Source organism: Hermetia illucens, chromosome 4 (assembly GCF_905115235.1).
Source record: "Hermetia illucens chromosome 4, iHerIll2.2.curated.20191125, whole genome shotgun sequence".
NCBI lineage: Eukaryota > Metazoa > Arthropoda > Insecta > Diptera > Stratiomyidae > Hermetia > Hermetia illucens.
The window spans coordinates 118,221,722-118,237,645 of NC_051852.1; the positions used below are offsets into that span (position 1 = coordinate 118,221,722).

A 15,924-nucleotide genomic window follows, 5' to 3' on the forward strand; every position below is an offset into this window, starting at 1 on the left:
TAAACCGTTCAGTAATGTAGAATTGGTTAAAATTTTATATCGACATTTTGGATACGGTGCAACGACTTTAAGTGCATGGTCACTGTGACGCATCAGGAATCATTTCTGGTATTAAAAACGACTCCGGATTTTTTTAGATGAAAGCGTCAAGCGCGATGGTCTGGTCCGAGTGCTCACTATTGAGCCTGTCCCTCACCTTACAGAATCGATGATTTATTAACATTTTTGTGTGGCGAAAAAGTTTATTTCATAAATTTAATCCTCTGTTTTAATTTCCAAAATATATACGGAGATATCCTGGCTTTGGATAAATGCTTAAAATTTATACAAGGCTCTTAAAGGTTGCCTCCAATAGATGTTATCTATTCTACTTTTGATTTTGATTATATTTACAATATGACCATGTGACCTTCTAAAGAAAGCTTCCTGAGCTGAGGTTCAGTCAAACAGTCCGATCGATTTCATCTCCGTCATGAAAGAAATGGGTTAGAATTCCAGGCAGATCAATAAACACCGAAAAATTCTCAAAAAAATTTCAATGCCCAACATAATAGAGTTTAGTGTCTCCAGAAATATGGATATATGAAATTCGATGTATCGGAATTCGATGCATGTATTCGCAAAAGTCGCTGCCATTTACACGAATGGTGAATCCGTTAAATCCAGCTACTATTTCAATATCACAGGGCAAGCCAGGCATTATTGGGCAACCACCGTATCGCTCTTCAGGACCCCATTTCATATGCTTGAAAATATTCCGGACAACAGCTTGCTGTTGAGGCCACACGCCTAGGCGAAGTGCGATATCATCTTGACCACAAACGGGACCACATTGCAAATCAATGGTGAAGTTATTCGAACTTTGATGAATGACGCCTCGAACCACTAGTTTAGATTCGGCATGTATACCACCAGGAATGAGGGACGAAAACGGAACACTCTGGAATACAGAAGAAAAACTAGAATTAAGGCTGGGAACTTATTTGATTGTCCACTCCACATGACACGAATGATTTAGGTTCAAAATTCACTCTTATATCCAATTTCAGAATCTGAACTTACTGGACGATCTGCGAGAATAGAATACATTTTCACCTGAGCTCGAATTACCGTCGGACGGAATCTAGTTTATGATGGCTCAAGAATTCCTCTACTAAAAGGTATACTCAGAAGTAATCTTATCGGAGGTGGATAGTGCATAACACTTGAAAACCACGCCACTTATCACATTTCGTAGGGTATGTATCAAGTGGAAATAGCTAGCTGTTGCACATCTGAATAAAAATAAATAAGTTTTTCTACTCAAAGCCAGATATCTTCAAAGGAAGAAAATCCTTCACAATGTAGTTAACAAATATTAAGGAGACCATTTTTAATTATGTGGAAAAAAACCCGCTTCGATCGCAGGGTAAAGTCTCCTCTAACTAGCATCCATCAATCCCCTTTTTCGATTTCCACACTTAACACTTAACAAGTCGGGAAACCAGAAGCTGGACGCCTTAGGTATGAAACGTTTTGTTTATTTCTTATATATAAATATTTGAGGAAATATTTGGTCCATTTGTACCTAGTACGTAATGTATATGCGTGTATTATTACAGAATATTCACTTCATCGTGATGCTGACATTTGAAGTCTTAAAATTTGCACTAAATCGACGATTTTGACCAACTACAACCATGCAAGTAATAATGCGATTTCCACCAAACTTGGTAGTTAAGTTTAATTTAGTTTAGTGGGGAGAGCCGCAGCTCCAAGTACTCAGACCTTTATTAGGCCCATTGCACTATCCCCGGAGATCACCTATTCATTGGCCTCTCGCCGACGGCGTTCGCAGGATTTCGCGAATCTGAGGGCACTGGTCAGAGATAGAGAATGCGCAGACTCTTCACTGAACCAAACCAAGGTATCTTCGCCTGAGGTCTGAGTAGGCCGGCAGCTGCATACGAAGTGCAGGGCCGTCTCTTCTTCCTCCTCAGATTCGCTGCATATGGCCGAGACTACTACTCCGACTTTTCTATGTCACAGTTTAAAGGGCAGTATCCCGTTAGAATCCCTACTAAGGCTATCATGTCCCACTTCTTAAGGGACAACAAAAATGACGCACTAGCGGCCCCGGGTTCCTTCTAAATTTTCCCATGTGGCAGAAGTTCAAATTTCTCCATTCGGCTGTGTGAATCCTTGCCATTTCCCTCTTCAGAGTAGACTTGACAGAAGATGACCGGATGCCAAAAGCTGATTCTGGCACCACCATTGTAGATTCAGAACTTTTGCGAGTCATTCTGTCAGCTTCCTCATTACCAGCGATATTTGAGTGCCCTGGCATCAGGAACGTTTCATTCAGTCAGCCAATTTTCAGCAGCACCTGATGAAAACTTCACACCAACTGGGTTGATATGTAGTTGCTCTCTAGTGCTGATAATGCTGCCCGACTATTGGAGCAGATTCGAATGATGCGACCGCTCCATTTTTACCGCAAACATTCTTCTGCTGCCAATAAAATGGCGATACATCGGGCCAGTTCCATAATCGGATTTCCCGAGAACATCCTTGTACCCGATCCGTTTTCCATGACTGACCCGTCGATGAAGATTATTAAGTCTGTAATCCTAAAAGATTCGTGGCCATTTGTCGACCATTCTTCTCTTTTGGTGTTTACGAGGGAGTAGGTCTTTTCGAAGGCGAATCTGGAAACCGAATGATCAACGGGGATCAGAGCCATCCGATTTTTGCCACGGAATTTCCAGATGGACTCATGACCGTATGATTGGCTGCTTTTCCACTCTCCAATAGTGTCAAGCCTACGTGCGTCGTTAGCTGATTTTCATGGATGGATGGATGGTAAATTTAAAATAGCTTGGCCACCGCTGGCGTACTACTCATTCCTACGTAATACTTAGGTAACAGAGCCTCTGAATTACGGATGTATACACCCAATGAATCTGTTTTGGTGAAAGTCCCCAGGTCTTATCTTACCGCAGTCCTACAGCACCAGAGCAATCTGCATGATTTTTGGTGTTGTTCCTGGATATGGTGCTTCCAACTTAACTTGAAGCTGAGATGTATGCCAAAATATTTGACTTTTTGTATCATCATGAGTCCATTATGGAGGCACCAACTGTGGATTACATACAGTGTTGCATTCAGACGGGTGCATAATGTGCCCGAAAACTTGCTGATAATTATTACGGCTAGATCATCGGCAAATGCTTGTGTGAAGACCTTTGTGGCCTTCAGGAGCCAAAGCAACGTGTCCGCAACCAGGAGCGATAACTGAAGAGAGCGAGCTCCTCCCTGTGGGCAACCCCTAAGACACCCTGCCTCAATATGTGGATCTCTCTTCACTCTAGTATGTGAAGGATCCAACTGATTAACAGCAGATCGATGCCATGCTGTCTTTCCGGGTTACAAATCGCCTCGAATGAGGCATAATTGAATGCGCCTTCAATGTTCATAAATGCGTCTTAACCATATCTTTTATCAGACATTGCCTTTTCAGTTTTTGCAGTTAGTTCATGGAATGCTATCCCCATGAATTGGCCTTTCTGCTGGCATGTTGCCTAGAATGAAGTGTCCACTTAGGGATATATGTATCCCTTATCAACCGATTACTAATCTGTCCAGTCCCTTTAGCAGAAAGGAAGTTACACTAATCAGTCGGAAGTTTTTTGCGTTTGTGTAGGTACATTTTCTTGGTTTGGGAAAAAATATCACCTTCAGATTTCGCCAGCTGGTTGGAATATAAGCGCGTGCTAGACAAACGGAATATATTCCGACGGTGTAGTCCTAGGGCATCCATGCCCTCTATTACTGCAGCAGGACTAATGCCATCCGGACCTGCAGACTTGTATCTGTCTAACGAGTTAAATGCCCATTTCACTCGTTCCAGTGAGACTACTTTCCACCCCACAGTCCAATCTTCCGGTTGAGGGCTATATGTTTCTGTCGGCTCCGAGATGAGATTTTGCCTGAGAAGTACACTTCAAGCAAATAGTATATCGTTTCCTCATTTGCTTTCTGTGTACCTCCTGTAAACATAAATAACCCAATTCCTGGCTACGTTCTTTGACAAGGATCCGCTTTAGCTTTGAGGTTGCCTTAAGATAGTTGGTCTCTTCGCAAAAGCGTCTGCATGATGATGCTTTGGTCGACCTTATGCTCTTCGTTAGAAAGTTCTGAGCCTTTGTGTACCGAATCCAACAAGCGACTGAATCAGACTTTAGAGCTCGGTTGAGGAGCACTCTTATTGTTCTCCTCTGCCTAGGAAATCCGAGTGGCACCATGGCGTTTTACCTTTCCTTGGCATCGAAAGCTTCTCTCATGCTGGTAGCGATCATCTGGGTTGTTTTCTGGATTGCAGCAATGGCTTTGATGCGTCTCCCAGGGATCGTACCTCAGGCGCTCAGTTTTCTTTTATCTGCCTAGCATGGATTCCGAAATAGAGTGGTTGGAGGTAGATCCTTACCAATTACCCAATCTAAGCGCCAGTGTTCCGAGAGCCTGATATCGTTTGATACTTTCCACTCTCCGACAAGAGCCGCAATGTCAAGGGATGCCACCATGATGTCAATGACCTCTGCCTGACCACGTTGAAGAAAGTGGGTTCATTACCCAAATTGAGTATCTGCAATTCGGTTCCTACCGGATACTTAAGTAGTCTCGATCCTCTCCCGTCGATATTGGAACTTCCTCAGCATATATGGTAAGCGTTAAAATCACAATCTGCTACTATTCCCACGGCTTTACTTTTGGCATATTGGTTAGCTCTGATGAATGTTTAACTAGAAACTTCGTCTACATTATAAGGGAAATAAGCAGAGCACCATGGTCAATTTGATCGTTGCGGTGTCGTCACCACTTAGGTTGTTAAGCAAGATAGCTTGCAAGTCTTTTGAAACCACCATACAGGAGGTCATCACAACCGATAACAGCTGCGATGATGAAATTCGCGCATGGTTGTTGGCAGCCAACAGAGCCTATTTCAGCTTACAAAAACTATTTCAGTCGAAAAGTCTCACCATAGAGTCAAAGCTCTTACTGTACAAGACAATGATCTCGCCAGTCCTCATGTATTCCTTGGAGACTTCGGTTTTTAGCAAGAAGAATTGCAAACTCTTGACCGCGTTCGAGAGAAAAATCCTCTGAAGAATTTTTGGCCCCTTACATGAGGATGGACGATTCCGTAGCCTTCATAACGACGAAATCTATAAGCGATACCATGACCGTCTGGTTGTGGATAAAATCCGGCTCACGGTGGGTTGGTCACTTAATCCGTATGGGCGAGGATGATCCCACCCGGAATGTCTTTAAGGGCAATATCTATGATAGAAAAAGAAGACGAGGCAGACCCTGCCTGAGATGGAACGATGGCGTAGTTCAGGACGCCAGACAGCTTTTAGGGAGCAAAACTGGGATGTCCGGAGTTCCTTATTATGGCAAGCCTAGACCGGATACCGGGTACCGGTTGTTGCGTGGTTGATGTTGATACAGGAGCGGGGTCTTTCACTTCCGTTGACATACAACAAGTCAGTTTAACAGTTTAAGCCCCTAATTTCCCCACCAACAACCCATGGTTCTTGTATGTGGTATATACATGTCTTGCAGTTATTGATCCGACGACTGCACTAGTCGCGGCAATGCTGCAAATTTATCTGAGAGATGTGGCATCTCATCTGCGCTTTTTATAAAGATACTGTGGGCTGCACGTCCCTTCGATGGTTTTAGGAGCTGACACTTGTAATGCGATGGTCCCAAGCCCGCAGTAGAGCCGGCAACCCGTTTGTTCCCAAATCTTCTTAATATCCGAGTCAGAAACGTCGGTATTGATTAAAGTTCCCGGCGTATGGGTTCTTCCCCCTGCCTTGCTCCAGGTAGAGATGTTGGGGTTCTGATCTCCTGAAATTACCTCCTCTTTTGAAAGCCAAAGAAAGCACTTTCTAAACGATGGTAGCTCGGAAAACCTCTTCAGGGTCAGTCGCGCTCCCTCCCACACATCGTTGAAGGATGAGCAGCACTCTCTAAGCCGTTCGTTTGTGCTTTCGTCGGCAAAGTTTATCCGTAGCATCTTACGGTATATACCTACCGACTCAAAGCGTAGTGTAATCCCTTATAAGCATGCAGTCCTTACAGCTTGGAGGGGTTTCCTCCTTAGCTACAAAAACTGCTCTGTATTGTAACCGGAAGGATCAGTGTCGTCATGCAAGACCCATCCATCGGCTACGATAGCGTTGGCTGCAAATGAAGACTAAGCCTTTCCCAGTCGAGCCTCCTTTTGCAGCCATTTGAGCCGAAGATTTGGGATCGTCAGAAGGCCGGTTTGCCCTTAGCCGCAGACGATCCTTTCCCTTCAACATTGGCACAACTGTACCGTAAATCGAGCCCTCAAAGAAGCCAGTACGATATTCAAAGATATAACTAAATTAAGAATGCCAAATCCATCATTACCACGCATCAGATGCCAGCCCAAGATACATAAGGAAGGACACGAAATTCGTGAGATAATCGCCGACTCCAATTCACCAACTTTCAAAATTGCAAAATGGTTAGTCCAAGAATTTTCAGCCCTGGGAAACACATTGAGCAAACATGCAATAAGGAACACGAGTGAACCCACCAGCAAGCTATAAGAAGCAGGGCACATAAACACAAACGAAATGATGGTATCATTCGATGTTAAATCCTTGTTCCCAAACACACCGATCAAACCAGCTATTCACCAACTAGAAGTTTGGCTGAATAAATTGAACAACACAATAGATTGGAGGGCCAAAGTGAGACAATACACTAAATTGGCATCACTATGTATGGGTGAAAATTATTTCACATTTCGTGAGAAATTCTATAAAACCACAGCAGGAGTCTCCATGGGCAACCCAATGTCACCACTGGTGACGGGAAAGTTTATGGCATACGTGGAATCAATCATCGAAGAAAAGGAGATAATGCCAAGGATTTGGTTCACATATGTTGATGATATATTTGCCATAGTTGAAAAGGACAAGGTCGACAACACGTTAACAGAAATCAATAGGATACACCCGAAGATCCAATTAACAATAGAAAAGGAAGAACATGAATCTCTACCATTTTTGGACCTACGAGTAACAAACAATATCGGAAAACTCGAATTCGAGATATACAGGAAACCAACGGCAACCCAAAGAACGATACCAGCAACTTCGGCTCATACCGCAACACAAAAAATGGCTGCCTACAATTCAATGGTACACCGTCTCTAAACATACCCTTAAACAAGGATGGCTTCCATAAAGAAAGAATGTTCATACTTGATACAGCAATCAAGAATGGTTACACGGTCGAAATTATCGAAAAACTGATTAAGAGAAAGCAAGACCAGATATGGAAGCCGAGCAAGAAAGCACTAATTACGTGTTCGGACCAAGCGGGAAGGTTTTTAAAAACACACGATTTATTATTCACTATAAAACTTTATTTCACACACAAAATTTAACTAAATGTAAGTAATCCGAATGAATTTTAGAGACTGGTCACCGGAGGTTACGTTCCACCTATATTTATTATACATAATTTGCTGATCTTGCGTCTGGACTTTGGAATGAAGTATTTGCTGATGTGCATTTTGTGTTTCCCACGTTTTCAAGAAATTGTCTAATGTTGCACATTGCGGTTTCATATTCTAATGGGTCAGATGCAGACGGATACGTAACTTCCCCCTCCCTTCTCTTTGAATTCTCCTGAATTCGATTTTCTACTTGAACTTTACAAACTTTACTATTTCGTTTAAGGTAAGCAAATATTCCAAAAATTGCAAATACAATTACAAAAACAAAACCAATATTAATACCATATGTGATTTTTCTATGAACTTGGAGTTCTTCAATTTTATGTATGTTTTCAGCATTATATAATATAATATCATCCAAAGTAAGTTTATCTGTGAAATTTTGATTTATTTGATTGGTTGGGTAGAAAAAACGGTCTTGACTTTTCTCTTTTATGTTAGAAAAATAGTGATCGAGAATTTTAACTTGACAATTACTGAAATGTAATAATTGATTTCCGGACAAAATTAATTTTCTTGAATCACAATTTTGAATTATTTCCAATTGTTTGGCATTCTTAATTAGAATCGTTTCTGTATCTAATTCTAATATTTCTGTATTTAAATTTTTTATAAGATTACAATTTTGCTTGTACATACAATGTTTACTTATACTAAGTTCGTTCAAGTATTTAAGTTTTTCATATTTGTATACAGAATTGTTAAGACTAAATACAATTTCGTTTGGGTAATCTATTTCCTTATTTTGGTCATTTGGTACAGGTATAACCATTTTCAATTGGACTGTTATATATTCTTTTGGTATTTTAATTGCAAATAATAACAAATTGTTTTCTGATTTGGCTACTCCAACTTTAACGTAAGCTAATTTATTTAAATTAATTTCATATTTTTGGATTTCTTCGTCAGTGAGGATACCTGGATGCAATAAACCGTACCTAGTGGAGGCAATGTTATCTTGAATATGTTCGATTCTACTTTTGATTATCTGAATTTTAAACATTTGATCATAAAAATGGTTATTTGCCATTGAAAGGTTATTAATTCTATTCAAAATAATTTCCCGGTCTCTTTTAACTATTTCTTTGAGCTGTTTAAACGTTTCACTATAGTTTTTATTAATTTCAACTTGCTGATTAATTGTACTGATTAAGTTATGGGTATTTAAATCAAGTGTCTTTAGGTGATCGTCGATGTCTTGTCTGTCTTGTGCGTCCATTGTTCCAAATAGCCATTTTTGGGTATTTCCTACTAAATTAATAAGTCCACGTTTATGTCTCGTTTCCTGAGGTATAAGGGTTCTAACTTTGTTTGTCAAATGTCTGAGTTCTGTGAGTATTAAGTCCTTATGTTGTCCGTCTAAATTTTCTGCGTTCGTCCTAAAGTCAGTTATCAGGTCCAAAATTTCGGTGGTGTTGATAACGTGAAGTATTATGTTTGTTTTGGAGACGATGTCAGTTTTGTCTAGTTGAATTTCTGCAAACCCTGTCTGCTCTTTAATTTCGTGAATATTCAATAATCCTTTCGCTGGATTAATCCAACTGAATAGTATCAGTAATGCCATGATAATCTGCAGGTTTGTGGTATTATTAGTATAATGATTATTGGGACTACTTAAGACTAATTTTTAGGAGAAGATAAAAACTTATAATAATAGTTTTCCTTCGGTAATCTCTAAGATCATTCTTTTTCTTAGGTCTGGAATGTTATTTTGTGAAAAGGTTATTTCGCTATTCCTTGCGATGTACTCTGCAATCATGCAGCTGAATACCCCACAATCACTGCTATTTGATTGGCGAGGACAATCTACTACATTTTCTTTAATAAATGGAGGTGAATCTAATGGTAGTTTTCTTTTATCTAGGGATTCTTCTTTCATATATTCTTCCAAGGAATCTAAAAGTTGAGAATTTGGTGATCCCAAGGAGTCATAATACTTAATTGTTTTGTTATTTAAGTTTATGATCGCCATACACCAATGAATGTTATTTACATGAACAGGTACTAATATGATATCATATGCGAAGATATCAACATTTCGAGTCCATCTACGAACTGCATTATAGCCGGAATTTAAAAGGCGTGGAGCAAAAAATGTGTCCATCACATAGATTTTTGGGAGATTTTTAGAACTTTGTTGTTCGTTGCGTTCTGCTATTAATTTTAGATACATGTTAATTATATTGTCATTAAGCCATGACTGATCTATAAGTGTCCTAAGATCTCGTCGACTTATGTCTATTTTAAATTTGGATTTAATAATTTCGTCTAGAGGACCTTCGTTTAATATTTTTTCGATTATTTCCTTTTGGGTATCAGTGATAATAAAATGTTCATCCTTGGAGTAGTCTGCAAATTTGGGTTTTCGTTTAATATTAGTTGGATGGACATTCTCTAAGTTCGCTTTTCTGTATTTAGGTAGGTGTTTCTGTCGGACTGCTTTATAGTTCTTTATGAATCCTTCAGTCCTGGTTTCATTATAATTTTCTCTATTTTTGTTAAGCTTACTTATGTATTTCTTTTTACACTTGTTTATATTTTCTTTTATCTTTTCAACGTCTACTTTTCCACTTTGAACTTCTCGGGGAATACACTTTATAGTAGAATGGAACCTATGGTTATAATTTCTAATTGCCTTCTGCAATACTTGTTTAGGTGAGAATTTTCTCTTCCTTAGAGTCATAATTCTGAACTTTTCCGCAATAGTGTTATGCACTCTTTCTACGTCAGCTATACCCGTGTGGCTATGAGCTTTCGTAAGATGTAGTTTTACACCTTCCGTCTGTAGAAATTCCTTTACTTGGATAGCATTAAATTCATTTCCTGCGATTATTTTTTCTGGCTTGCCTATTTTAGCAAAATGTTCTTCTAAAACTTCAATAATGGTTGTATGGTTTCGGTCGGGCAAGTAATAGGCTGAAGCAAATTTGGAAAATATGTCAATGGCAGTAAGGAAACAGCATTTCATTATAAAGTAAAGATCCACGTGAATAATTTGGTTGATTTCTGTGGGTGTTTCGGTAAAGCAAAATTTAGGTTTGATTGGATTGCGGTCATATTTGACTTCCTGACATACATCGCATTGATTTATGACAATTTGAACCAATTCGGCTAACTTTGGATAAAAAATTTTATTTTTCAAACTGTTAAAAGTTTCTTGAATACCTGAATGTACACTTTCTCTAACGTGATACAAAGAAATTTGTTTCACTGCTTCTACTTCAGTTTTTATATCTTGTGCTCGATATGAACACCGGATGAATGTAATTTGAGGATCGTTAGAGTACATTTCTCTAAGTTTCTCTTGTACTATATTGTATTTTGTGTCTGGAAGTTCTGAAAAGATTGCTGTAATTCCTTTTTTAATATATCGTCTGAAAAGTTCACCTAGGTTTCCGAAATCGTGTTCAGCTATATAAATAATTCGCCTTTTGTGAATAATTTCTATTTCCTGTGTTTTGTTGTTGGTTAAAATTAGTTGCGTTTTATATTTATTGACGATCTCTTCCTTAATAGGAATATGATCGAGAAGCTCTTCCTCAGCAGAATGTATTGTAGCCATTGTAACGTCTTCTTCTTCATTAACAAGAACTTGTAAATCTGAATAGGAATTAGTGCGAATGTCGCTGTGTGAAGCATTTTCACGTTCCTCCTCTGTTTGATTAATTCTACTTAAAAAATCTGCTACGTGATTTTCCTTTCCCTTCATATATTCAATTTCATATTGATATTCACCTAACTTTAATAACCAGCGTTGATGCCGAGGTGAGAGGTCTTTGCCTTTATACTTAGCATTCAGATATTTGATTGGCTGGTGGTCAGTGTAAATTTTGAATTTATTTCCGTAGAGGTATGGTCGGAAATAATTTACGGACCACATAATGGCGAGAAATTCCTTATCGGTTGCGGAATAATTTCTCTCGTGAACATTTAATGTCCTTGAGGCAAATGAAATTGGATGGCCGTTTTGGGATAAAACAGCACCTATCGCATAATTAGATGCATCGGTAGTGAGTTGAAAAGGCTTAGTAAAGTCTGCAAATCGCAAGATGGGATGAGGACTAATAAGGATCTTAAGTTTTTCAAATGCGTCTATGAAGTTTGGATCATTGGGATTGACTTTTATGCCTTTTTGCAGATATTTCGTCATTGGTTGGGCTACTTTCGCATAGTCTTTTATAAACTTTCGATAATAGCCCGTTAAACCCAAAAATTGTTTTATTTGTTTTTCATTCTTAGGGATTTTTATGTTTTCGATGACGCTTATTTTTTCTGGATTAGGTTTTAATCCTTCCTTAGTGATTACATGTCCTAAAAAAGTTGTCTCTTTTTGCATGAAATTGCACTTATCGATTTGCACTTTTAATTGGTGTGCATTCAAAACTTTGAATATATCAGATAGAGATTTCATGTGCTCTTGCAATGAAGTACTGAAAATAAGGATGTCATCAAGGTAAACAACGCATGTCTTATTAATGTAGTCTCTAAGAATGTCATTCATCAGTCTTTGGAATGTCGCTGGGGCATTTTTAAGACCGAACGGCATCCTTATAAACTCATAAAGACCATGCGGGGTTACAAAGGCTGTTTTTGGCCTATCCTCTTTCTTAACGAGGATTTGATGATATCCTTTAGCAAGGTCAATAGTGGAAAAATATTGGGACCTTCCAAGTTTATCTAGAATAGAATCTATATTTGGTAAGGGGTACTTATCGTCCACCGTTACATCATTGAGTTTCCTATAGTCGATTACTATTCGGAACTTTTTTTGTCCTGAATTGTCAGCCTTTTTCGGTACGACAATCAGTGGACTCGAATATTTCGAATTGCTCTTTTGGATGATTCCTTGTTCTTCCATTTGAGCTATTTGTTTTCTCACTTCCTGCTCATGGCAAGGTGGGAAACGATACAACTTGGAATTAATTTGTTGGTCCGTGGTAGTTTTTATTTCATGAACTATACTTGTAGTACTGGTCAATTTATCACCTTCTTTATAAAAAACTTGTTCAAATCGTTTGACCAGTTTCATTACTTCCCTTCTTTCTTCATTATTCAAGTGATCTAATTTCAGATGTTTTATGTAATCATCTTGGGTTTGTTCTAATACGCAAACTTGTTTGAATTGATATGGGTTATTGATAAAAGGAATTATCTTGCCGTTGAGTGTTACTCTTTTTCGCTCTATATCTATCAGAGTATTCAGATTATCTAGCAGATCGATGCCTATTATGAACTGATACTTTCTATTTGAAAGGTCACGAACTTTCCATCTAATCCGTGCCTGTGGGGGGGATTCAAACTCTTCTGGAGCTGGAGTGTGAATTTCGAAATAGATTGTGTCTTTACCGGTAATGATAGTGAAATGAATAGGTTTGATTTTGATTTTCTGGAAACTATTTATTCGTTCATCTACTATACTGAACGAGGATCCAGTATCTATAAGAGCTAAATATTTCGTGTTTTTTATTGTGATTTGAATCATAGGTAGTTCATCCGAGGCTAGTTGTAAAAAAAATTTTCCTCTTCCTTTGAACTAACTAGGTTTGACTCAGGTTGTTCTCTGGGTCCATTTTCACTTCTATGGGAATTTCTATTTTCGTTGTTTTGACTAGTGGATTCGACATTATCGATTTCCATAGGAGTTACCTCCTGCTGTTGCCTACTACGGCCTGAATTCATCCTAGAATTACCTGAACTCCGTCTGAATTGTCTTGATCTATTAGGGTACTCTTCACGATTATGATTGTTATCATTGGGATTACTATTATTATTATAGTTGTTTTGAGTTTCCGATTGAGGATTATTTCTTCTGTCCTGGGTATAGTCGTTAGAGTAGTTGCGTCTATTGTAATTTGTCGTAGTGTATTGTGTCTGTTGTCTTGTTTGTTGGGAATCACCTTGATTTTGAAATGAATGATAACGTTTAGGAGAGAAACCTTTCGAGTCAGATGGGGACTGTCTATTTTTATCTTTTATGGCATCCACGTTTCTCGCTGAGTTAATATTTTTAATTTTTCGAAACTCTGGCCTAATGCAGGAGTTTTCGTATCTTCTCATTTGCATGATTTTTATTATTTCTGATATATCGGACAATTCATAAATTTTGTCTAATAGGACGCCCTGTGTCATTTCTTTACATATATTGACCAATAGGGAATTAACATTACTTAAGTCTATGTACAAATCATTTTTATAAAATAAAATAAGCTCATCGGCTTTATTTTTAATTTTTTGAATTTCTATCGCTAAATCACTTACGGTGTTAATCCTTAAACTGTTAATTTTCCTGTAGATATCCGCTGGTTCCATGTCTGGTTTGAAGCGAAGTTTTAAATTGGACTTGATCAGCTCCCAATCATCTGGTGCGGGAATATTAATAATAGCATCCTTTGCTGCTCCTTGTATTTTTTCAAAATATATCTGTCTGGTTGCTGCTTTTCTGATCTCCTCGTCGTTTATAGAGTTCAGATAATATTCGGTGCTACTGATGAAGGCATTCAACGAAACTTCGTTTGTCCCTGTAAAGCCTGTCATACACCTAATTTCCTTCGGAATTTTGTCTCGCGGATCTCTAGAAATTTGCTGCATGGTTATTTGTTGGAGTACCGTTGCCAGCTGACCAAATTGTAAATTCGTATTTTGGTTCGCGGTTAGTTCCTGAACTGCAGCTGCTAATTGGGCTAATTCGACTTCTCTTTCTTGTAGTCGTTGATGTAATTGTGCCAGTTGCTGTTCCATATTTTCTGGAAATGCAAACTTTCTATTCAAGGAAAAATACTTATCTCGCTGGAGTTTTCGGTCGTTCATTCGATGCACTTAATTGCAATTTTATGCACTGTTTCTGTTTTTTATTTTGTGCTTCTTTTTGGCACTTTATACACTTTATATGCACTATATACACTTATATATTTTATTTGGTTTTATTAAATCAGTATATCCTTCGCGGCTTCTACTGATTGGTAATATTATTATATTGGTATGTAGAATGGCTAGTCTTCTCGACAATACCGCCTTTGAAAATTTGTTATGTTTTAAATGGGCAAGATCTCGGGCAGCCTCACCCGTGTTTCAAGCAACTATTTTGGCCTCAGTTTTCTGCTCTTGCTAATTTGTTTTTAAATTGACCGAATACCTTCGCGGTAATATCGACTTAGTTTTTTTTTTGTTAAGTTTTAATTTGTTAGTCTGGGTTAGGGCCAGCCTCAGCCACTAATTTAAGAAACCTTAAGGCTTAACTTGTTCCCCAGAAAAACTTTATTTAATTAATGCAAATGAACTCGGAATTTTCCTTCGCGGCTTTCTTCCAGAGTTTTTCGTTTGCATTTATCACAAGTTTAACCGACTGCGCCAATTACGTGTTCGGACCAAGCGGGAAGGTTTTTAAAAACACACGATTTATTATTCACTATAAAACTTTATTTCACACACAAAATTTAACTAAATGTAAGTAATCCGAATGAATTTTAGAGACTGGTCACCGGAGGTTACGTTCCACCTATATTTATTATACATAATTTGCTGATCTTGCGTCTGGACTTTGGAATGAAGTATTTGCTGATGTGCATTTTGTGTTTCCCACGTTTTCAAGAAATTGTCTAATGTTGCACATTGCGGTTTCATATTCTAATGGGTCAGATGCAGACGGATACGTAACTCACTCTAGCTGATACAAAATGGGCGAGCATACCATTATCCAAAGACTTTTATAGAATAAAATCCTTCCTAGGAAAATACAATATAAAAGTGGTCGCATCAAGCAGAGACGCAACCCTTAAAAGACAATTAGGGAGCGAAAAGGACCCATTAACGGAAGAGGAAAAAAGTGGGATTTACAAAATCAGCTGTAATGATTGCGAGATGGTATACATTGGCCAAACAAAACGCCTCATCACGACTAGGTTTCAAAAACACTTAAAGGAAGTAGAGGAGGGAGAAAGACGAGGAGCCAACACGATGCGTTCTTCGGATGCGATGCACGTCATTGAGGAGGGTAATTTTGTGACGAGACCTTGGACGCATGGGAGAGCTTGGAAATATTATGAAAGGATACGGCAAAATTGATGAACACAGATGGATGGAATTGTGCGTCGAGGCTAATTAAAAAACTCGCACCCCCCACTAACTGTTGATAATTGACGGCCATCAACCCAAAAGTTATAAGACCATCCCTACCTGCATGTGGACCTTTTTACGTTTTTCTCTTTACCTTTTAGAATGTGTACCCACATACGGATCTTTAACTTTTAAACAACTTTTTATAATATGTCTCTACACGCTTACCCGGCTTGGTGACCTCGAGGATTGCAGAGGCCGCTTTATGGATCTTGCCTTTCATTTGGTTCTACGATTCTTCCACATCGTTTCTTCTTTTTTCTCACCAA

The 15,924-nt window shown here is 38.5% G+C and overlaps 2 protein-coding genes across 2 annotated transcripts; one reads left to right on the forward strand and one right to left on the reverse strand.

Annotated features, from left to right (window-relative positions):
* Positions 1-240: 240 nt before the first annotated feature.
* On the reverse strand, positions 241-1,143 carry LOC119655651 (galectin-9B-like). Its single transcript, XM_038061635.1, has 2 exons — positions 1,063-1,143; positions 241-940 (listed from the first exon to the last, which is right to left on the reverse strand). Exons 1-2 carry the CDS (start codon positions 1,087-1,089, stop codon positions 536-538), a joined length of 432 nt encoding a protein of 143 aa, XP_037917563.1. The 5' UTR covers positions 1,090-1,143; the 3' UTR covers positions 241-535.
* A 5,510-nt stretch (positions 1,144-6,653) lies between these two features.
* Positions 6,654-7,238, forward strand: LOC119654040. Its single transcript, XM_038059202.1, has one exon. The coding sequence runs from the start codon at positions 6,654-6,656 to the stop codon at positions 7,236-7,238; it is 585 nt and encodes a 194-aa protein (XP_037915130.1).
* Positions 7,239-15,924: the final 8,686 nt, after the last annotated feature.